General features: G+C 37.9%; 2 protein-coding genes across 2 annotated transcripts; one reads left to right on the top strand and one right to left on the bottom strand.

The window, feature by feature from the left end:
• The first annotated feature begins 1427 nt into the window (after window positions 1-1427).
• LOC110903835 (DNA topoisomerase 2) lies at window positions 1428-9720 on the top strand. The gene is made up of 16 exons (XM_022149628.2): window positions 1428-2082; window positions 3038-3653; window positions 3741-3937; window positions 4653-4862; window positions 4959-5186; window positions 5277-5441; window positions 5525-5866; window positions 5950-6083; window positions 6489-6840; window positions 7185-7371; window positions 7454-7503; window positions 7632-8117; window positions 8193-8373; window positions 8502-8569; window positions 8648-8810; window positions 9002-9720. Exons 1-16 carry the CDS (start codon window positions 1546-1548, stop codon window positions 9550-9552), a joined length of 4467 nt encoding a protein of 1488 aa, XP_022005320.1. The 5' UTR covers window positions 1428-1545; the 3' UTR covers window positions 9553-9720.
• A 2112-nt stretch (window positions 9721-11832) lies between these two features.
• Window positions 11833-23568, bottom strand: LOC110907419 (protein SABRE-like). Its single transcript, XM_035979974.1, has 21 exons — window positions 23330-23568; window positions 22932-23043; window positions 22548-22829; window positions 21955-22172; window positions 21294-21519; window positions 21037-21201; window positions 20879-20956; window positions 20525-20782; window positions 18357-20426; window positions 15804-17609; window positions 15358-15708; window positions 15171-15286; window positions 14756-14999; window positions 14438-14668; window positions 14216-14349; window positions 13730-13802; window positions 13519-13620; window positions 13330-13437; window positions 12753-13217; window positions 12340-12676; window positions 11833-12234 (listed from the first exon to the last, which is right to left on the bottom strand). The coding sequence occupies exons 1-21, from the start codon at window positions 23392-23394 to the stop codon at window positions 12071-12073; spliced, it is 7605 nt and encodes a 2534-aa protein (XP_035835867.1). The 5' UTR covers window positions 23395-23568; the 3' UTR covers window positions 11833-12070.
• Between the last annotated feature and the right edge of the window lie 1501 nt (window positions 23569-25069).

Genomic DNA, 25069 nt, shown 5'->3' with positions numbered 1-25069 from the left:
TTTTCGGATGAGCCAAAGGTTATTTTTGCGCATTAATAATGATTTGGAAAATAGGTATGTTTTCTTTAAGCAAAGAATGGACGCGCGAGGATATCTAGGCTTCACCTCAATTCAAAAGGTCACATCCGCCTTACGCATATTATCAAACGGAAACACGTACGACATCAACGACGAGTACTTGAAGATGGCGGAGAAAACAACCCGATATTGCTTGGAACATTTTTGCTATGGTAATTTTTATTGTCTTTTATTTATTTATTTACTTTTATATATTTATTTTTTAGTAGCTTACTAGTAAAACTTTTATATATTAAATTATATTTTAGGTATATGCCAGTTATATGGAAAACGTTATTTGAGACATCCCATTTGGAACGACCTTCAATAAATATATGAGGTGCATCTAGAAAAGCTTGGAATACCCGACATGATTGGTAGCTTGGATTGTCGTCAATGGCGTTGGTATAATTGTCCAACCGCATGGCGAGGTCAACATACACGGGGTGATAAAAAAGGGCCAACTTTGGTATTACAAGCTGTTGCGTCATACGACCTTTGGGTTTGGTCGGCATTTTCTCAGAAATCCTTGTCGCATGTGGCATAAGGATAGAATACGAATGACCATGTATGCTTGCATCATTTTGCATAATATGATCATTGAGGATGATGGAAGAGCGATATGCCAAAACTATATTCCAGAAGATTTAGTCGAAGGAACCCAAGCAACAATGGAAGAGAGACTCGCAAATGCTCAGCTATTGCGATCTAGAGAAATACATAACACGTTGAAGGCGGATTTGGTTGAGCATGCTTGGGCGATTCGCCCAATTCGATACAACAGTGATCACGGCGAAGATTCCGAGGAAGAAGAGGTTGAGGAATTCAAAGACGGGAACTTTGAAGACGTAGGTTTGGATGCTGGAGAAAACGAAGAGGAAGAAGGAGAGAACGAAAATGAAACCGAAGAATAAATTTATTTTTTAGGTGTAATGTTTTTTCTTTAACTTTTTTTTTATTTTAATGTATTGTTTTTTATTTAATGGAATGATTTTTAATTTTATAAAACTTAGAAATTAATTAAAAAATGAAAATTAAATTAATTGAGTAATGATGATAAAGGGGCTTTATGACTACGGCCTCAAATTGCATAACGCCTCATAAAGCCCTTACTGACGTAGCATGCCACATGTCGCATAACGCCCTAAAAGGGCCTTATGACTACACATGGCCTAAGAACAACACGTACATCGAACGGGTGTCCACCTAGTTTTCCAATAAAACAAAAACTACAACTAGAAAACGTACAACACTCAAGGGACAATGTACAACTAGTGCAACCTCATCATCCCTATCCCCCATAATTCAAAATTTTCACTTCAACGCCTTCCCGCTCGCAACTTCAAATTTCAAAAACCATCACTCCCACCCACTGCTCCCTTTACCGTTTAATACTTTAACAATTCCACCACCACCATCGCAATCTTTCTCTCTCTAAAACCCCCATCTTTCTCTCTCTAAAAGACACCACCTCCGTGTCTCACCACCATGACAACAGAAAACCAGCAACCCAACATCCCACCCACCACCAAAAAAACCATCGAACAAACCTACCAGAAAAAAACCCAACTCGAACACATCCTCCTTCGCCCCGACACCTACATCGGCTCCATCGAAAAACACGAACAAACCTTATGGGTCTGGGAAAACGACCAAATGGTCAAAAAAACAATCTCCTACGTCCCGGGCCTTTACAAGATCTTCGACGAGATACTCGTAAATGCGGCGGATAATAAACAACGAGACCCCAAGATGGACTCGGTTAAGGTGGTTATTGAGAATGAAACAAATTCAATAAGTGTGTATAATAATGGGGATGGGATCCCGGTTGAAGTGCATCAGGAGGAGGGGGTTTATGTGCCGGAAATGATATTCGGGCATTTGTTGACGAGTAGTAATTATGATGATTCGGTTAAGAAGACGACTGGTGGGAGGAATGGGTATGGGGCGAAGCTTGCGAATATTTTTTCGACTGAGTTTACGATTGAGACTGCAGATGGGAAGCGGAATAGGAGATATAAACAGGTATAATTTGTTTATTTTTTCATTTAATTAAATCATTGGCGAAGCTTGAAATTTTTTACGGGGTGGCGAAAACGTATATACCCAAAAATTTCTACAGAACCGGGGGGTCGAAAACATCTATACCCAAAAATTTCTATACGAAAACTACATATATAACACTACTGGCCGAAAAGTTCGGGGGTCGGGCGCCCCTCCCGGCCCCTTCAAAGCATCGCCCCTGAATTAAATGAACGCGGTTGTTTATGTTCGTTCGTTTGTTTTTATGTATTAGTTTAAATTATTTAGGATATGACTAGTTATTTGAATTAATACATATAACCCGATACAATTTAGGAGTTTATTAATTTTTAGGCCAATAAATTGATGTTCATTTGCTTTTGATACTTCTGGTTTTCTAGTGCCAGAGGCTGTGGACCTACTTAGCCGAGTTCAAAGGGTCATGCATAGTAATGTTATGACCCCGAGATCTATGGACGTAGTTTTTAAAAGACTTAGTTTTGCTATTCAAAAAGGGGTAGCGGCACAACTTGTTGCCCGTTTACCAACTATCTCAATGTAAATTCGTCTTATATAAATTTATAGATGGGTCAATTTAAGTATACATAAAGGATGATATTGTTTTCAAATTATGTTCTTTTGTATATTTGTTTAAATTTTTTAGGGTATTACAATTTAGTCTAGTTTTATTAGTTTTTTAGGCCAACATATTGATGTTCATGTTTACATTTATTTGGAGTTCACTCAACTATGTTCGTTTATATTCATTCATCTATGTTCAATTATGTTTGCCTGTTTGTGTTTGTTTATGTTCATAAACCGTCTGTTAATACTAGAACATAAATAAACACAAACATGTTCATTTTCTTAACAAACATGCACGGACGAGAAAACTCTACTCGTGTTTGATCGTTTGTTCGGTTAAAGTTAAGTAATGTAACGTATGGTTGTGGTTTAGGTGTTCACAAACAACATGGGGAAGAAATCCGAACCAGTCATCACAAAGTGCAAGAATGGCGAAAACTGGACGATGGTTTCATTCAAGCCCGATTTAAAGAAATTCGGGATGGAATGTCTTGAAGACGATGTTGTCGCATTGATGAAGAAGCGTGTAGTCGACTTAGCAGGCTGCCTTGGAAAGACTGTCAAAGTTGAACTAAACGGAAAGCGGGTCCCACCCAAAACATTCGAAGACTACGTAAAACTTTATCTTCAACCATCTACAGACACTTTAAGGATTTATGAAAAAGTTAACGAAAGATGGGAGATATGTGTTAGTATGGCAGACGGTCATTTCGAGCAAGTCAGTTTCGTGAACAATATTGCAACGATCAAGGGAGGGACACATGTCGATTACATAACGAATCAGATTGCGAATCACCTTGTGACGGTTGTAAAGAAGCAGAACAAGCATGCTAATATCAAAGCGCACAACGTAAAGAACTACTTATGGGTGTTTGTCAATGCTCTTATTGATAATCCCGCTTTCGATTCGCAAACAAAAGAGACTTTGACGATTAAACACAGTAGTTTTGGATCCACGTGTGAACTGTCACTGGAGTTCTTGAAGAAAGGTATGCAGAGTTTGTTATTTGCAGATGCGTTTGTTTCGGTTTATGGTGTGTAAGAAATTGAGTTATTATTTGTTATGTGTTTTGCAGTGGCGAAATCTGATGTGGTGAAAAGAGTTATGTCATGGGTACAGTTTAAACAGCAGAATGATCTTAAGAAAACTGATGGTAATAAAAGGGGGAAACTTAATATTCCGAAACTTGAAGAGGCTAATTTTGCTGCGACGAGTAATTCGGACAAATGCACCTTGATTTTAACAGAAGGAGATTCTGCTAAAGCTCTTGCTGTACGTTTTCTTGCCTTAGATAATAAGATACTTGTCTGGTTTCTTTTATGGCTGTAAACGAGCCGATCCAGGTCGGCTCGGCTCGTCTACAAAATAAGCCAGGTCGGCTCGACGAGTTAAAAAGTTGAGCTTGAGACCAGCTTGTTAAAAGCTTGAGCCAACTCGTTCATTTAAAAATGATTAGGTTTATATTTTAAACAAAAAGTATTAATGTAAAATTTATAAACAAAAGAATTTAAATTTTGTATACATTGAACTTGTGTTTACTTTTGGGTTATAATTAATACATATCAAAATTTGTGCTTTAATTTAAACGAGCCAACTGGCCAGACAAACAAGCCTAATGCGGCTCGTTTACATACTGAGCCGGCTAGGATCGGCGCGTTTATAACCGGCTCGGCTTGTTTATCTTACCGAGTTGAAATGTTGAGCTCGAGCTAGGCTCGTAAAAACTCGAGCCAACATGTTTTTTCTTATAATAAAATTAAATTTATATTTTTACATAGTTAGATAATATTTTTAACAAACACATATTGCAACATCTGCAAACAAGGCAGCTAAACGAGCCTAACGAGCGAGCCAACTGGCTGGGTTACCTTGGCTCGGGTTCGGTTCGTTTACAACATGGCAATTTCGAGCGAGTGGCAAGCGTTTTGAACAGCCCTACTTTGTTCACATAAAGATTGTATAGCTCAAACAACGTTTGTTTGCCCAGATGTCTGGATTATCCGTTGTGGGCCAAGATTACTATGGCGTCTTTCCATTGAGAGGTAAATTACTCAACGTGCGGGAAGCAAGTCCTAAACAGTTACAGGAAAACGCCGAAATTCAAAACATCAAGAAGATTCTCGGGCTGCAGCATGGTAAAACTTACGACAATGTCAAGTCATTACGATATGGACATTTGATGATCATGGCTGATCAGGTCAGCACCCAAATCCGTTATCTACGTTTTAATAATAAACGATATTGCATAGGATGATCGATATATTCTAACAGAACAATATGTGGTGTTGTGTAGGATCATGATGGTTCACACATCAAAGGGTTACTGATCAACTTTCTTCACTCGTTCTGGCCATCTTTGTTAAAAGTCCCGGAATTTGTGCTTGAGTTCATTACCCCGATTGTTAAGGCTACTAATAAGAAGACTAAGAACGTTATATCGTTCTATACAATGCCGGAGTATGAGAACTGGAAAGAAAACCTTGGACATAAAGCAAGAGAATACAAAATAAAGTACTATAAGGTTTGTTACTTTGTTTATAAACGTAACGAATGATCTCAACTATACATATGGTTTCAGATTTTCAGTTAGTAAATTTTCATTGTGTTTTAGGGGTTGGGAACAAGTAATGGTAAAGAAGGTGCAGAGTACTTTGCCGATCTCGAAAAGCATAAAAAGGATTTCGTGTGGGCCGATGATGAGGATGGTGACGCGATAGAGCTCGCCTTTAGTAAGAAGAAGATCGAGGCCCGTAAGAATTGGCTCCGAGCTCTACAGGTTTGAACTTAACCACTTGCAGGCTGCAGCCCTTTTTGTGTTAAATTTACGATATTTTTTAACAATCTATGTTATGAATGCAGGCGGGTACTTATTTTGATTCGAAGGAGAAGCATATCCCGTACCGCGACTTCATCAACAAAGAGCTTATTTTGTTTTCGATGGCGGATCTTCAAAGATCAATCCCGTCAATGGTGGATGGGTTGAAACCGGGCCAAAGAAAGATTCTTTTCTGTGCTTTCAAGAAGCCGATTTTTCAGGAAGTTAAAGTTGCTCAGTTTAGTGGTTATGTGTCTGAGCACTCTGCTTATCATCATGGTGAGCAGAGTCTAGTCAGCACCATCATTGGCATGGCACAGAATTTCGTCGGCAGCAATAATATTAACCTTCTGTACCCGAGCGGACAGTTTGGTACCCGTCAAATGGTGAGATATACATGTCTATGCGTATGTATTTATAAGTTATATATGTGTGTGTATATATATCATATTTTTGAGTTTCTGTGCAGGGTGGGAAGGACCATGCAAGTGGCAGATATATCTACACGAGGCTTTCGCCTATTACGCGTCATCTTTTTCACAAGGCGGATGAGCTTCTGCTTAACTTCTTGAATGAAGATGGGCAATCCATTGAGCCCACCTGGTAATATATAATCTTTGTGTGTTTAAGTATCTATTCATGTTAAGGTTGACTTGTTTAACCTGTTTAGAGGTGCTTAAAAAGCTCGCAGCTCGCTCGGAAAAAGCTAGCTTGGAAACGAGCCAGCTCGGCTCGGCTTTTAATATGCCTTTCGGTCTTTAAAATATTAGAAAAAAATAGTACATATAGATATATGTGTATTTTTTTATGATATTGGAAAAAAAATAATATCTCATGTTCGGGCTGACATGTTTAACCCTTTTAAATAAACGGGTCAACCCGATTACACATGTTTACAACTTGGTTACTACCCGTCAACCCGTTTGACACATTTAGATAAATGGATTAAAAGTGTCTTTTTTGAACTTCACGTATAATCTAGTTTTTTCTACTGATTTCTCGTGACAGGTACATTCCGATCATACCTATGGTTCTGGTAAATGGGAGTGAAGGAATAGGGACTGGGTGGAGTTCGTTTGTGCCAAATTATAATCCACGCGACATTATTGCTAATCTAAAACGCCTATTGAACGGTGAACCAATGGTGCCTATGGATCCATGGTATAAATGGTTCAAGGGAACCATTCAGAAAACAACATCAAAGGATACTGGATATACCACTATAGGAAATGTAGAAGAAAAAGAGGACGAAAACGCACTCAGTATCACTGAGCTGCCGATAAGGAGGTGGACACAAGAATACAAGGAGTTCTTGGAGGCTGCTTCGTTGTCAGGCAAGGACAAGGAGCCTTTTATCGAGGTAGATTAACAAGCTTGATTCTTGAATATATTTATGTGTGTGTATCAATATGTATATATGTATGTATGTATGTATATGTATTTGTGTATATATATGTGTGTGTATATGTATATGTATGTGTGTGTTTGTGTATATATATGTATGTATGTCTTTGTGCATATACGTGTGTGTATGTATATGTATATGTATATATGTATGTGTGTGCTTGTGTATATAGATATGCGTGTGTATGTATGTACATCTATATATGTATGTGTGTGTTTGTGTATATATATGTATGTATTTGTGACGTGTGCGTGTGTATATGTTAAGATTTTTTTGAGTTCATATTGGCAAGTTTGCAGGAATACAATGCTCATAATGATGATACTACGGTGCATTTCGAAGTTATAATGACAGCAAGTCAAATGAACAAAGCAAAAGAAGAGGGGTTGCTAAAGAAGTTTAAGCTAACGACTACATTAAGTACAAGCAATATGCACCTGTTTGATGCAAATGGTGTAATAAAGAAGTATGACACCCCTGAACAAAGTAAGAATGTCATCCATGAACAAAGAAGTTGATCTTTAATATTTATGCGTTTTTTGACTCTTCGTTTTCTTTGGGGTTACAGTTCTTGAGGATTTCTTTCACCTTCGTCTTGACTTTTACGAGAAGAGGAAGGTAAGTTGGATAATTTTCTTACATTTTTGAAAAATAATTAGCGTAATGTAATTCAAAATAACATGATATAGGAGGTTTAATGCAATTACAACATTGTGCACTAATGTAATTGTTGTTATGGGTTACAGGTAGCTCTACTTCACGAGCTTGGAAAAGCTTCGTTAATCCTCGAAAACAAAGTGAGGTTCATTCGCGAAGTTGTTGAAGGAACGATTGTCGTAAGCAACAGAAAGAAAGCCGACTTATGCGCTGAGCTGAAGGTCAAGGGCTTCACACCATTACCAAAAGAAGCCGTTTTAGAAGCATCGATAGCAGGGGCAGTAGATCATGTTGAAGGAAGCGATGAAACCGAAGAGGAGGAAGGTTCAGGTTCTCCTGCTGATGTGGCGGCAGTGGAAGAAGAAAAGTCCCACGTGGGGACCGCCAGCAAAACAATCCCTGGAACCGAGTATGATTACTTACTGTCAATGGCGATTGGAACATTGACATATGAGAAGATGAAGCAACTATGGCATGAAAGGGATACAAAGAAGGCAGAGTTTGATGAACTTACGAACACGCCTTCTAAGTCGTTATGGCTGCGTGATCTTAATGCTCTTAGTGACCAACTTGATGTATGTTTTGTATCTAATTTTCTTTTTAATTTTTTTGGATTTTTTGACGTTTAATTTTTTTGGTTGTGTGAACAGGAACAAGATAAGAGAGACGTTAAAGATGAAGCAGAGAGAAGAAAACAACAAGAAAAGGCGAGGGCTAAGGGTCCGGGAGGTGGTAGGAATGCTAGGAAACCTCCCCGAAAGGCGGTCGCAAAGAAAACATCAGTTGTTATTGAACCGATAGAAACGTCAACTAATTCTTCCACGGAAACAGGTATATTTGTGAACACAAACACGACCCAAAACTCATTTTTTGGATTTTTTTCACACTCCTAAGAATTAATATATTTCTTTTAGTTTCATATGTTTGTGTTTTAATATTTGTTTTAATAATGGCCTCAGGTAATGTTGATGTTCCTGCTGCTGCTGCAAAACCAAGAGGCCAAAAGAAAGCTCCTGCTAAGAAGAAAGTATGAATCATCAAATCATAAGCTTCAACATCTTTTGTGCAATCTGGTATTTATAATTGCTTGATCTTTTGTGAGCAGGGTAAAGCCTCTGTAATCGATGAAGACGACGAGGAAATACCTTCGCTAGCGGATCGTATGGCCCGACAAAACTTGCATTCCGAGCAGGATAATGATGAAATTGTTCAACTGGAAGATCAATTAGCAAGACACAACATTGAATCATCTCCTGATCAATCACAAGGTAATAGCATCATATCTTTAGCTAGCAGTGTTAATGAGCCAAGTTACTTGAGGCTGTCTCGCTAAAAGCTCGAACCGAGCCAAGCGATAACAAGCCGGAGCCCGAGCTCGAGTCTAAAATAAGCTTGTTTAGACGAGCTCGGGTATACAACAAAATGTAACTAACATCAAGGTTAATTCAATATGTAACAGAAGCTCCAAAAAAGAAAGCACCAGCTAAGAGAGCTGCAGCAAAAAAGAAAGCTACTGTGATATCTGACGATGAAGACGAAGTTGAAATCGACATGAGTGACGATTCTGACTTCGAAGCTGCAGCAGCGCCACCAGCGGAGAAAAAGAAGGGCGGTCGGAAGCCGGCAGCCGCCAAGCCGCCAGCTGCGGCAACAAAGAAGAGAGGGCCGGCTGCTGGTGGCCCCTCTAAGACAGTAAAACAAACCGAAGTTTTGAAGCCTGCAACTGAAGTGGGACCGGAGAAGAAGGTGAGGAAGATGAGGCCATCACCGTTTAACAAGAAAAGCGGGTCTGTGTTGGGACGGGTGAGTAAGAAAAACGACGAGGAAGAAGATGACGATGAGATGGTTGTTGGAGAATCAAGTGGTGAGGCGGCGGCGGCTGCAGTAGTAAGGCCACAAAGGGCTAACAGAAAGAAGATGACTTATGTGATTAGTGATGAAGAAGAAGAAGATGAAGATGTGGATGATGAAGTAACTGAGGATTCTGACTTTGATGATGATGATGAGTAGGTGATTAATAATGGGTGAACTTTGGTTTGTTTAAATTGGAGTTTGTGTTTGAAAAAGTGGGAAAATTATGCTTGTTTTCCCCATGAATTGTTAAGTGTTTAGTAGGTTAATTTTATACATTGAGACTTGTATTGCATTATTTGTCTTCAGTAGGTAATTAATTATTAAGGAAAGTTATACTGTTAAAACTAAAAAGCTTGTTAATCATGGTTTTAATGATGCTTACTTGAAAGAATTAAGTAGCCTTCTAATAAGATAACTAATAGTCAAACCTTATTCTGAGCATTCTAGACATTGAACCAACCTTAATTTATTTAGGCAGATGACATGTTGAATAGGAATATCTTCACAAACAACTTGGCTTGCCTGAATTTAAAAACAAGCATCAATTCATGGACCTATTACTCTCTAGTCTTTTTTTTTTTAAACGGCAAGGAACGACGTGCTAACTACCGTCCAAGGTCGACTACTCGACCACCGCCAGCCCCCTGGCTCTCCCAGATACGCGGAAACCTGACCTCTACCCGCCCGAAGGCACGACACTGGAATAATCGGTAAAACCTCGCCTCCCATCCAAGACGAACCGGCGCCACCTGTATTCGCCCTTTACCTGGATGCCGCAGAAAATAATGGAGAGAGTGGGAGTTGAACATGGGTCACAATAAACACTAAGTTTTTCCCCAACCACTCCATTACCTCATTGGCTCTCTAGTCTCTTTTATTGATCTCTACTTAGACCATGTGTAGTGGTGGAACAAAATAATGCCTCCAACATGGGGCATTATTCGACACGTGTCATCCCAGTCAGCATGGGGCATTATTGAAAAAATGGTGTAGCGGGGCATTATTCCAATAACGCCCATATTATTTTTAATGCAAAAAAAAAAAAAAAAAAAAAAACACACGAAATACACACTGCTCCAAACCATTTTCAAAAGTTGTCAGAGACCATGTGGGTAGCTCAAAAGTGATTGGTGGACAAAAGTGATTGTCAGAGACCACAAACCAAATTCAGCGTTTTAAATAAAACGCCAACAACAAATTTTTCCAAAAAAAACGTCAGATAACGCCCGGTTGGGGCGTTTTTTTTTACAATTTTTTTTTAAAAACCACGCCCCACTACGGGTGGTCTTAGAATCTCCACTCGTACAGGGCGTGATGAGGGACCTTTCCAAGAAATCTGGTTCTTCTCTAGCTGTATAATTGTAAGGTACAAGTCGGATTCCCGCTGCGGGTAATCGTCTCGTATTGGTTCGCTTCGTTATGGTACATACTACTCGCTATAGCAATACCCAAAAAATAAAGTAATGTGTTTTACACCGATTGAAACCCTTAAAAATGAATTTTCCAATATTACGGACAGGACAGGTACAGATGTTGTCTGGTAAGAATAAATTTGGTTTGTCATGATAGCGACCTCGTCTGCCGCTGCGATCCTCATCCACAGCGACGCAACAGCCATCCAACCTTAATTTCTCGTTGGAAATCGCAAATATCCGGCTAACAGACTCACCGGAATCCAAACAATACAAGGTACCTTCGTTTTTTAATGTTATATTGTTGTTTATGTTGTTTTTTTTAGAATAAATAGAGTTATAGAGATGATAAAAAGGTTTGAAATTTTATGTCTTTTGATGTTTTTTTTTGGTTATTCTAGACTTTAGTAGAGTGATTTTGTTGTTTAGACGAGTTTTTGGTTGTTACAACTTATAAGACACAAGTAATCAACAATTACTAAGGCTTATGAAGCGATGAACTTATGGAGCGATTCGTAATTTCGTATGTTTAGTACTTTAGCGATTCGTATGTTTTACTTGACCCGACCCGACCCAACCCAATATGAACCAATCCTTTATATATATATAGAGGCCTAAAATCTTTAAAATTATTCCGCACCCCCATGAAAAAAGTTCTGGGCCCGCCACTGATGGCCACATCAGACGAACTATCTTTAAAGTTTAAACTCTCCATGCACCAACATAAAATGGAGAGACAAGATCGGGTGTACATCTCCCGCATATACTTTTGTTTTACAAGGGTATTATAATATTTCAATAAAAAAGTTAACATAAAATTTGGATGTGGTTAGTGAGCTAGACTTTAATTGATATGAAATCAAATTATTGGACTAAAAAAAGTGAAATTCAAACTTTTGGACTAAAAAAGTATTTAACTCTAAACTATGTAAGGCAACGCTAAAATGTTTTTTTTTTTAACGACCAACAGAATCAATCCCGATCACTTTTAAAATCTTTCAACACCCTAATTATTTTCAACTGAAAATTTGGACCTCAAAGTTGATATGTTCTGCTTGCCATAACAAGAAGATGAACACCATAAAAATCCCTTCATCCTATTATTCCTATACAACTCTCATAAAAGGATCAAAATTGCAATAAAACAGTATATAAAGAAGCTACAACCTGCTTCTATATCTACATATGGTTCATCGAACCGGTTTCCTTGAACAAAAACTGAGCCTTGCCATGGATTCTAAATCACGAAAAAAAAAAAACTATCATTGATTTTCAGGTTTGTTTTGGGCCTCGACGTGAACGTTTTCTTGGGCAGTAGTTTCTTGGGTAGCTTTCTCTTGGGCAGCCTTGTACTCAAGGTAATCCTCGAAAGGATCACCATCCGAAGAATCACTTTCATCGTCTTTTGGTGAAGATAGAGAAAAACCTGACAAATTACTTAAGAGAATCAAATAAGGTAGAAGAAACTATTGATTATGATGCAAGTAGTCACAAGGTACATATAGCATAATCTGTCTGTCTGTCTGCTGACCTTTGCTTGAGTAAAACTTTTTGGTGTGGCGTTTAATAAGCTGCTTAGTCTTTGTTATGGTGAGCTGTCTAGCGAAAGGAGAATAATCTTCATTATCACTCCATTCACCAGGCATTGGCTCTTCTCCTTCATTTCTCATGGTCCTAAGCACAAAGGCCTTGGCCTTACGCCGTTGTCCAGAGAATAATCCTCTGACCGAGGTCACAAATCCATCCCCTGCACCATCAGCCGCTCGCCTCAAACCAAGATTATCATCACCCTCGCTGTCCTGATCAAGGGTAGGGACATTTGCCAGATTCGGTTCTTTGTGCGTTGACTTATCTTTGAACTTCTTACCCTGCACCAACCAAATTGTAAATTCCCAATAATCATAATTCATAAACCAGCTGTCTGTCTGGTTCATAGTTATTTACCTGCATTCCCGTGACCGACTTGAGGACACTCCAGATAACATGCTTCTGAACTCTGGCAAACAGCTTCTTCCAAGTTCCGGTGAATTCAACACGATGGAATGAATCCATCAGCAGCCTCAGATCACTTACAGCAAATCTAGGCCCTTCGTAAGTCACTAGTAATTCCACCTGACTTATCTTGATGTTATGAAACTCTCTCAACACCTCAGGCTTGCCTTTTTTGTCATGACTTGGTTGTTTTCCGGACTTCTTTTCTTCTTGACCCGTTTTAGAAGCTTTTGAATTTTTTGAAGATTTTGCCGATTTTGAATCCTTGGATTTAGGTTTACTCAGTTCTTCCTGCTCTAGAGAACGCATTTCTTCTAGAAGCTCATTAGCTACGGATTCCGCTACGCTTTCTTCCCATGTTTTATCGAAAGACGAACTTCTTTTCAACTCGTGTGTTGCTTTCCCTTTCTTTGATGCCTGCATTCAAATGAAACATATAAAATAAATGGCTTAAAATGAAAAAAATAAAATAAAAATTTAGCTTAAAATGAAACATATCAAATGGTTCAAAGTATTTTTAAAGACTAACCGAGGAATCAACCGTGTGTGATTTGGAGGAGCCCTCTAGATCTTTTGTAACCTCGTTCCCTTTTTTGCCACGACGTAAGCCCGCGGTTGTTGAGACCTTCCAAACTTCCTATTTTTTGAAATGCAACATTCAGATTCACTTTTTTAAAGTCTAGTAATATTTATGGTTGAAATAGTCGACTGTTATGACCTGGCGCCGGTGGCTATCTTGTTCCTCCTCTGGAAAGAAATATCCCCAGATCACACGGTACATCGACTCAGTCAAATGTATTTTCAACGGGTAAACGTCTGCCTATTATTATTATTTTAAACATTGTACGTGATTAAAACTCTCGTTTTGTCCCATGAGAAAAGAAACCTTTTGACAATATTAACATGTAGAATCTGGTTGACGTGTGTACCTGAAAAAGTTCGATAGGTGAGGCACCATCCTTTGGCGCACCTAGTTTTGCGTCTACTCGAATCATCACTTTCCTGCATCATTACACAATATCCTAAATGGGAACATAGTGAACTAAAACAATTACTATGTGGAAACTAACACACACAAGTTATTGTTCAACAAATTAATAAGAAGAGTTAATTACTGTTTTCGTCCCAGTGGTTTGTCAAAAATCACTATTTCAGTCCATTAGTTTAAAAATTGCGATTCCAGTCCCTGTGGTTTTACTTCGTAACCATTTCAGTCCCTGTACTTACAGAATAAACGGATTGAAATGGTTGCGAAAGTGAAACCACATGGACTGAAATGGTTACGAAAGTGAAACGACGGGGACTGAAATCGCAAATTTTAAACTAATGGACTGAAATAATGATTTTTGACAAACCACAAGGACGAAAACAGTAATTAACTCTAATAATAAGAATAAAGGGGTTTGTTTACATACTTTCCCCATTCTGAAGGTGGATTCCATGCTGCCAGAAGAGTGTCAGATTTAGCATTAGGCAGGCAGTTTTTTATAGCACAATACTTTATTGTGAATCTAGCAACACCAATATCTTTATAATCTCTATCGAAATCGTATATCTGCAAAATACACAAACAAATATGTCTCTCAGTCTCATTTTAATAAACAGTGAGGGTCCGTATTAGTAAAACGAAAGAAAATCCTTTCCATGTCATTTATCTCGATCTCGGAAATAGTTTTCCCATCCAAAAGCATGCTCCATGCCACCTTTTTCAATTTGAAGGATACGCTCATAGCACACGACGGCCCTTTATTCTTCTCTTTCTCCATTAGCCTTTCTGCAGCAGCTTTCCTCAAAACCACCTTCAAAGAAGCAGCCGCAGCCTTTCTCGCTTTTTGTGCATTTACCACTTCTTTCCTAAGTTTTTGCACCTTTATTATGTGTTATTAGTAATTAATGTTTTTTTTTATTATTATTAAAAATAAGTAGACTAGAAAGAAAGCTCTAAATCTTCTTACCAGTATGGATCTGCCAGCAGTTACCATCCACATATCACCTTCATTTTCGACTGCATCTACAGCAGTATCAGTAGGAATAGCAAGCTTCCGTATATCATCATAAAGCAAGTTTTGGGCTCGTTCCTTGTGTTCAAGGTTGACTCGTTCTATATCTACCTCTTCAACGCCATCAGGAACCGCCTCATCACCTTCCTCCTCTATCTCTTCATCATCATCTTCTGCTGCTGCTTTGCTTTTCTGATGCCTAAATTACAAACTTTAATCAAATCAACGGTATAACAATAAGTAGAAAAATTAGGCATTGTGAGATTGTACGCTCTATATATAATAGGCATGAGTTTTACATATGAGCTAGAAATAGCAGGCACATTATTCTACTTCATTGACATGGTTTCTTGATGAAAAAGAAACTTACTTGGGAGGTCTGGCCTGTAGACTGTTAAAGGCATCATTAATAACTTGAAACTGGCGAGACGTCATGCTCGCTATTATATTATCAGAATTAAATGCAAGTTCCTTCAAAGGTTTTACCTGTGAAACAAAGCCTTGATTTTATTGTAATTGTAAAAGTGGTCCTTTAATAAACATTGTTCTAGATCTACCTTTAAATCCTGAGTTTCACTTTTGTTCTGGGTGTAACGGCAGAACATGTCACATGGCATGAACACTTGTTCAAGTAAAGTTCCAGTTCGCTGCTTTACTTTAGGGGAGCTTTTACGTATCTTTGTTAGCCACTGGACCCCCGCCCCAGGGTCAACATCAGTCGGAGCCACGTGAGCCTGCACATGTTCCAACATCACCGACACCTCTGACCGGTTCCATATCAATTCAGGTTGCTTAATGTCCCCTTCATTGCTCACTGCTTGTTCGATCACCTCTATGCCAACATTAACAACTTTATGAAATTCGCGAGATAAAACTCGCCCACTAGCAGCAGCAAGTAAAAATCTACCCTGTTCACCGTAATATATCATCGAACCTTTAGCAACCAAATAGTATAACAGTAACTTTATTGTATGTTCTACTATTTAAAACCTCGACGACTTACATTGGCTTCATCCGAGTGAAGATTGAATTGCGGCTCAATAACATTTACCATAAAATTACATGTGCCCTCCTCGTCCTCCTCAGAGCCATCAACATTCACATGTTTTGCCATATCTTCAAACGTTTGATGCTCTACTTTATTTGGATTTGATGGAGACTGATCTGACTTTGATGCTTCCTTCGGACTTCCTGCTTGACCAGTAGGTGTCGTCTTTGAGACATCCTCTTGAATGGGTTGATCCTGGGTCTCCTCAAGCAGTTTCCTTTGGGCATATTGACGAGAAGGAGAGGGTTTTGGTGGCGCAACCGCTTTACCTAACTCACCACCCCATGACAAAATACCGTTTTTGTTTTCAATAGTCAAAAGAAGCTTCAATCCATAAACAAAAATCCGTTGACAATTATCCGCTACCACCACGTTATATCCGTCATCATCGCTAGGGTCTGATCTTTCTCGTGCGTCTTCATCATTATCGTCTCCAGCTGCCACATATTTCATTTCTATACTTTTTTGGCAAGCTTCTCTCCATGCTAATAATCTAGAACAATCTGCCTTGGGGGATTGTTTTCTGACAATAAAATAATCGGATGATAATATAAACCCGTCATCCCGATGTCTATCTGTGGTTCCAGTTGCATTACTACTACATATTTCTCCATCTTGTGAGGCTTTTTTAGATGTTTGAACTTTAATAACACATGTGGTATCATCTTTATTCAGAAATACCTTAGGCATATGAAGATCAATCCCCTGGTAAACAGGAACGAGAAGATCACGTGGGCTATCAAATGTAAACTTTTGCTTTCCACGACCCAAATACATTTCGGATTTTAGCTTTGACATTTTGAAAGTCAACCCTTTAGCTGGATCACTTTCGTCTAACGATATATGCCTTATAATGGTTGGAGTTGAATCAACACGAAGCATAAATTCTGTCATCACTTTGTCTAATGACAGGTTGCCAGATCTCGCAACTCTTGGGACACCAAAACGCGGGTAACGAGAGAAAAAACGTAATTTTACAGGAGGGAGGTAATTTAAGTTAATGAACTTTATAAGCCAAACAATATCATGAGGAGCAACATTTATTGTACAAGGCCTAAGGGCCATATTTACCCGCATGGAGAGTGAAGTAGATCTAAAAGGATCATATATATATTCACGAGCAACACCTTCAGACGGAAGCGCAAACAAAAAATGGTTAAGTGGGGTACCAGAATCACAACCCCAGTCCATTGCAACTTCAAGAAAAATAGACGGGGCCACTACGAAAGCGCACGGTTCGCCAGCTGGCGGTTTGGTGGTTGAATTTCTTAGCAAATTCTCTAAACTGCTTGTAAATATCTTCAAGTCTTTTGCGGAAGCATTAATACGCCCATCTGACTGTTGGATTTCCATGTATCCAGAAGACATTTGGAACTTATCAGACTTTTCATAAGGATCAGTTGTGGCGAGAATATTAAATAAGGTTTGAGAGAAAGATAAGGTTGTGTTTCCATGAATATAATTTCTCATTTCGTCCCACCATGGCAAACTTTTTTCTTTCTTTGGGGGAATAATGAAAGGATTCGGGTCTCTAACACTTAATTTGGCCCTACGTAAAGCCACAGTGAAGGCATAGCTCAAATCAGCTAATGGTGGTTCAAAGCCCACACCAAAGGATACCTCACCTTTCTCAAAATGCAATGGTAAATCCAGAAATGTTTTCATTGGTGGCGTTGTCCCGCTAACAGAACGATACATTTCCACTTTCCTCCATTTACCGATATACACTTCATGCAGAGTTTGCGGCTGAAAAGGTGTTGCCTGCAAAAGAAATTTAACTTTTGTTTACATGTTCTAGTTCTCGCCCGTCCATAACCAAAACTCATATATTTCCAGTACAAAAGTATAACTATAGACATATCATAGTTGTTAATGGCGAACAACGGACGATAGTGACACGCAACCTATACGCTACGTAGCGATAGCGATGAAATAGCAGGCGCTATTTTATGTTTAGCGACACACTAGAAGAAAACTTCAGAAATATTTTATATGTATATTATATCCAAATATGGTGTTTCTATACATATATTAAACATAAAACCTAAAATCCAGCTATTGTGTACATATATCTTATCGCTATTTACATTGAAACCAAAACAAAAAAAAAAAAAAAAACCTGAAATCCCGCTATTTACTCGCTATGGAGGCGCCAAAATCAGATAGCGATGAATGAGCGCTTCGCTACGCTATTCGCTATAGCGCTTGCTATGAGCGCTATTAACAACTATGAGCATAATAATGTAGTTAGCAGTCTAAACATCATTATGTTTACATGGCATTATATGTATAAAAAGTTATATCATGGTGGTTACATTTCCTTAAAGCATTTCTCAACAGTGATATTCAAAAAAACTTATAACTTGGTGTTTTGGGTCAACTTGGCCCAGCCACTAAAAATATACGTTTTGATCCGAAGGTAGTCATCAACTCCGGCCATTTTGCAGTCTACATGAAAAAGTGAATTATAATTTAACAAAAAAGGACAAGGCAATGTTTTAATATGACCTGTTGAGCTAGCACGAGGCGACCTTCACATTTACCAGAAGTTGCGGCAAAAAGGGGATATGAATAGTCTCTTAATTGAACAACAAGAGATCCTGCCTGCAAATTAAGGTTACTTCCATAAACACGAGCAAATGGAACATTACATTCACGAGCAACTGGATCAAGTTTTTGTACTAGTTCTATCATCCCCGCCTCCCCACCTTCAATTGCTGTCAACGTTACATCAAGGGCTGTACCAATGATTGAGAAAAGAGACGTTCTTGATGCACTAAACTTAAACCCCGACTCAAATCCTTCGTGACATGCACCCGTTCCTTCTGAAATCACAAGATTTTGACACGCTTCGTAATAAGACCGAAATGATTTTTTATAAAGCTCCTCCTTTTGTTTTTCAATGGTTGATGCGTCATAAGTGACACGTGACGTCTTATCTTGCCCCCCATCTGTTTGCATTTTTTCTTCATCTACACTTTCAGGTGATTCGCTCCCTTTCGATAAATTATCTAGAAAGCTTAATCGAACAGCCATTTCATGAGCATCCTTCTTCCTTAAATGATAGTGTTCATCAAGCCACCCTTGTAACGGTTCTTCCTCAATTTCAACGGTTAGTTTCCTTACATACAACTTCACACGCCCAAGCTTTGACGAGCTTGGTTTTTTCGCGTTTGTGTTTGCACCCGTACTCTTCTCACTTTCTTTCTTGAAAGGAAATAATATTTTCTTTTTAGCTGCTGCAACAAGCTTTAACGCTCGGATCATTTCCTCAACAGAATCGTCAATAGCACGCAACTGCAACCTAAACGGCAAGCAAATATGCATATCGAGACCTTGAATCACATAATCCCATTTGACGGATCCATTGGGGATTCGAGAAAGTTGCATTCTACCACTTTTGAAAACTCTCACTGAATTGAAACTAAACAACAATCCCTCCAAAAGCACACCAATTCGTGCATTTTCAGAAAAAATGGACTGAACCTGAATCATGGTCTCGACACCATCTCCAGCTTCAGCAGTGACAGTAAGCATCTCCACATCAATAGCAAAAAGAGATTCTTTCTTTTTCTTTTGGCTCTTTTCGACCACCGAGGGTCTTTCACGATCCTTTGTGATCTCTTGTTCTTGTTCTTGTTCTTGAAGCTTATGATTGTGCATGAGGAGCTTCAACCGCAACCCGAGTTCAACCAATGCTAAATGAACATCCGGCTCCCACCTGGCGGTGATGGTAGTCGCACTGAAAAGCGAGCAAATGGATGATACCTCTTTATGCCCCCCGCCAGCTCGCTTTACAAACTTTGCTTTCTGCATGTCAAACAAAGCCACATTTAGGCTGCACGTGTCTTCGCCATCTTTTGTAGTAATCTCACGGTATGCTGACGTGACTCTTTCAAGCTCCACTTGAGTTGACTGTTTCTCCTTGTTCAGAGACAAACTCAGCTGGATGATCTCTAGTCCGACGGAACACGTAACTGTTTTGTATTCAGTGGCCGACGCTACTTTTGCCGTACGTAGAGTTCCATCAGGTAATTCAGTGATAAGAACGCGACCACCTTGTGATCCATAATTTACACGCTTGGGATCCTCCACAATTTCATTATCCAGAGTTACGTCACCACATAGATTTACTGAACACCGTTGGAGATTGAATTTTACCAGCTGGATCCCTTTCCCCGATGATGATGATGATGATGATTTAACCGCTTCACTTTTAACAGGAGGTGGTGGAGCAGATTGGGGGGGCTTCTTTAAGAATGTCTTGAACCATAAAGCGGTAGATAATAAGGACTGGACACGTGTGAATGTTAAGCACATACCAATACCGATTACATCCACAGAGAGTACTGCTACTTGTTGAACTGAATCTACTTCCTTTTTGCCGAATTCCAGAATGATCTTTGATACATGCAACACTGCATCCGTGTTTGTTTCCACCACAAAGAAGCTTGATTTCAAAGACTCTTGAAATTCATCAGCCATTTGCCAGCTTAAATCACCCAGTTCCAAGTGAACTAGAGTGCCTCCTGTGTTAGATGTGTTGTTGGCAAAGACATGTGAAGCCTCCAAGCAACCCTGTAACAACATGGAAAATGAAATAAACCATAATTGTGGTTAGACATATTAGTTAAGCCAACCGATCACCATATTAAAATGTGAAATCCTTCACTTACATGATAAAGCAGCAATCCATCCATATTAACAAGTGCGATGGTTGTCTCCGGGGCTGAAAAAGTGAATGTCCACACAAGGACCTTAAATTCATCATCACCCGACTGGACTTTTACTGGACGTCCACTTTCTTCTTTTTGCGGTGTCTTATTCTTCTTTGGGGGGCGCAATTTCATCAATGGCTTTAATCTTGCCATAATTATGTTGCAATGTGTGCCTCCGAGCTTAATGTCGATTTCAGACTTTATAGGCGATGTAGGCTGCAAACGAAAATTAGTTTATAAATACATTTTGTACGCCTCCTAAAAATGATAAAACATGACATAATTATAAAGAGAGAAAAAGATAAAACTGACCTGTAATGGAATATAAACGAATGAAAGAACAGCAAGCTTGTGTAAATTAATAACAGAACTTCCACCTTCTTTAAGAATCTACAATATAGCAAAGAGATCATAATTAACTTATGACGAGTGCTAGAGAAAACGAGAAGTTGGTATTCTTGTGTACTTACATGAATCTCACTGAAATCTAATTGAAGATCGATACGTGTGCTTTCATCCTCAAAGGATCGAGACTTTATGATCTTGAATTGGACGGCTGTAATGTTGTTCTCCATTACAACACAGTGCTCTTTATGTACAAACTTTACATCTAACTTTGGCAGAGTGAGCGAAAACTAACACACACACACAGAGACTACTTTATCAACTATCAACGCCTAATAAATATTACTCACTCTATTTAGCTTTGACAAATTGGGTCACTAACCTTTTCAGGGAAGAAAGGTGCGTTCTTCGTGATGGCTGCAAGTGTAGCTTGTTTCTTTTGTTCCTTTTTAGCAATAATGTCGGATTCAGTGGCAGGCGGCTGTACAGGAGGTTCATCAACATGAGTGTCGGATGGTTTCTTCTTTTTGGAAATCAGATCCTCATTTAAGTCTACGCTAATTTCTCCCAAAGATATATCAACGTTTTTAGCACTCACGCCCATTTCTCTGCAAGAAAACGAATATAATTAGAAAACCATTAAACAAAATGATGGATGATAAGTAAACAAGGCCATTGACACCCATCACGTGATCGCGTGATCAAGTTCAGATCTTCCATCAACTGAAACTCGGTTTGTGCTAGAAAAGTTAACCATTATTTATATTTCATTATAAAAAGGATAATTGTTTCATTCCAATCACCAGGGCAAATTACATAAGGATAGCAGGTAGACGAGCAACAAACTGCGCTGCCATCCCATTCTGAATAGAAAACCCTAATCTACTAAAAACAAAGCCTCGCCCCTGAGGGGTCGAAAAGTTGCTGCGCCGCCATTATTTTGGATAATAACTTGCTTACAGACATCCAAAACACGTTTAAGTATAGCATGTTTTTAGAAACTTGAAAAAATACAGAGAAAACAAACAAACAAACAAACAAACCTGTGAGAAGCAAACTCAAACAAGAGACCAAATTCTTCACAAACAAAGTGAGCAGAGGACTTGTCTATTGTGGATGCATCCCCTGCAGTAACATGTGGTTCTCCCAGATGGATAGCTATAGGCAAAATTTGCAACTTCAAATACATAGAGGGCTTGGAACCTTGATCTTTAGACATATCTACCCCCAATTCTTTAATTTCGACAGTAGCTTTCGGTGTCTGCCCAAACGAAAGCCAAATAATAAACAAAAGATAGCACACATAACAGAAGAAAACTAAAGCCATATATACTTCTAAAACTGATGGTACCACATTCCTGCAAACCATGTAATCCTATCATAGTTACAAGGTAAATGTATGGGCCAAATGAATGATTTAATACATGATTGCACAAACTAAATTATATTACAATATTAGTATTATTCTTATTATATGTATAAAGTGGTTTTAGGAGGTTTTATTCTTTTAAAACACCCTATGTGAAGCATATGACTCGTTTCCATTTTAACTAAACATTCGAGGTGAGACATAATTTGATCAACTGTCAGCAGCAGGAACGAAGCAAAATAGACATAATAAACGACAGAAAATTACCTTGACGACCAAGTCTCGAATAGAAAGAGACAAAAATCTCGCCATGTTAGCGACAGCCATCACCTTTCCTTTCCCTGGCTTACTGCCAGAACTCTTTTTCGGTTTGCGTGGTGTAGTCTTTTTAGAACTTTTGGCAGAAACTCTTGTAACAACTTCTAAGTTGCTAATACGCAGCTGCAGTTTCGGGTCCTTAGAAATAAAATCACCTCCTCCTACTAGTTGAACCAAGGATTGCTGTAGGCAAAGTTTGATTTCACCAACCGAAACAGATTCAACACCCCCCTGTAAATTTCCATCAATAACATCATGATTTCATGTAATTTAGATCATTCTCCAAAGAAGAAGAAAATGAAATCAGAGCAAAAGAAAGTGATAGAAAGAAACCCTTTGGAAGTCGATCCTAACATCCTTCAAGCGTCTGAAGCCGCAAAGTCTAAACCCCACAGATGCTTTCAGGACCCGGCTCAAAAACAAAGCCGCTAACTTCGAAACCAATCTAAAAAAACAGATGCATAGTAAGTCTGTAAGTATAACAGAACAGATGATAATAAAACTTTGATGATTAAGATACGATGCATGCATGCATGACAGGAAGTAACTCTGATCCACGTGACATTATTATTATTAGCATACTTAATCACTTATTTAAAACATCATATCAAAGGGTTATTATCCTGTTGATCGACCATTCGATCATGTGATTACTTAAAACTCGTAGCGTAGGGAAGAATAATGAAAGACATAATAATAATAATAATAATAATAATAATAATAATACTGACAATAAGAAGAGCCATAAAGCGAGTGCTACGAAGAGGAACGTGAACAGGAATTTGACCGGAGACATAAAATAAAAAAAATCCTGTCCTTCCTTCCTATATCTGCAAAAGCCTCTTCTTCTTGTTGTTGTACATTAATTCAATTCCACCGGAACAGAAACAACATGGAATTGGAATTGGAGAGATGAAGCAGATGCAGATGCGTTAAGGTAAACCAAGATTGATTGTGGTGGAATTGGAGAGATGATCCGTGAAATGCTGATTTAAGAACCACGCTTGGGTAAACTAACTGCCACTCTAAATTCCATTTCTACTCCCTCTTTCATCTATTATTTACACTCAGATCCTATCGTATAATAAATTTATTTTGACTTTCTATTATAACTCCATCATCAATATGTATTCAATATTTTCCTTAATACCAAGATATTCACATAATTTCTTTCTTCATTTTCCAATCTTCTATATATATTTTAGTTATATGTTCTATTTTAAAACCAAAATTTATGGTTGTTTTAAATGAGGTCATTTACATATATCCCCCCTCCTAAGATCATTTATTACATATATACCCAACCCATAAAATCAATTACATATTTCCCCCTTTTAAACGATACATATTACATATTTACCCATTTTATTAAAATCACTCCTATTGGATTACTATTTTACCCTTAATGAACTTATTAAATGATTATTACATTTTTCCCCTTTCTAATACCATTACTTACATATTTTATGATTTAATGTGTAATATAATTGTTTACAAATAAGATATTAACCTAATGATATGAATTCATTTTCTTATAAGCCCTGCCTATTTTTTTATAAGCTTCTGCCTCTGTTATGTGAAAATTGAAAGTTTTGCTTATATATAATACGTCATAGCTCTTAAGCATTATTTTTTTTTTAAAGAAAACAATCATGCGACCATGGTTTAAAAATTTACTTTTGCTGTAAAACAGTTTTTTCAATATTATTTTGAATGTTTAAAACATGACAATTAGATGTCTGAAATAGCATTACACAAAAAAAAAAAAATGGAAATTTAGCTCCTGCTTCAAAACAATTAAAATGTTGAAGATCGAACTAAGATTTAGGCTAACGAAAAATTGATTACGACTTGAAAAAAACAAACGTATATTGTATAACAATATGTTTTTTTATATAAGATATTTTAGATAATCAATATTTTAACGTAAATTGTTAGTGTAGTTAACTAAAATTTAAATGTATAATGGGTCGGTTGTAAAAAATATGTAAACTTAAACTTAACCAGTAACTAGATATGTAAAAAGGTCACTTGTTTTATAAAATGGGTATGACCGTTTTTTTTTTCAAAGAAACATTTTAAAGATTTTATCACAACATATAGAGTATTGACTAGATTGATTTTGAAGTTAAGAGATAAGAAATTAAGAAAAAGGGTAAAAGGGTAATTTCATAAAGAAAGGGGGAAATATGTAATTGATTTTAAAGATTGGACAAATATGTAATAAGGGCTTTTAATAAAGGGATATGTGTAAAAATTCCTTTTAAATGCACCAACCTATAAGAATCCTATTAATTTCATTTAATTTACTTAATAATCACAAGTTACATTACTTTAATCATTTGGGTCAAAAACAATTCCAGTTTAATAATCACAAGTTACATTACTTTAATCATTTGTGTCAAAAATAATTCCACAAAAATAATTCCACAAACCCTAGATCATCTGATAATAACAATAAGAAGAAAGCT

Source organism: Helianthus annuus, chromosome 11 (genome assembly GCF_002127325.2).
Source record: "Helianthus annuus cultivar XRQ/B chromosome 11, HanXRQr2.0-SUNRISE, whole genome shotgun sequence".
Lineage (NCBI taxonomy): Eukaryota > Viridiplantae > Streptophyta > Magnoliopsida > Asterales > Asteraceae > Helianthus > Helianthus annuus.
Note: the sequence above shows the minus strand (reverse complement) of the source record. Positions and strands in the feature narration are given on the sequence as shown.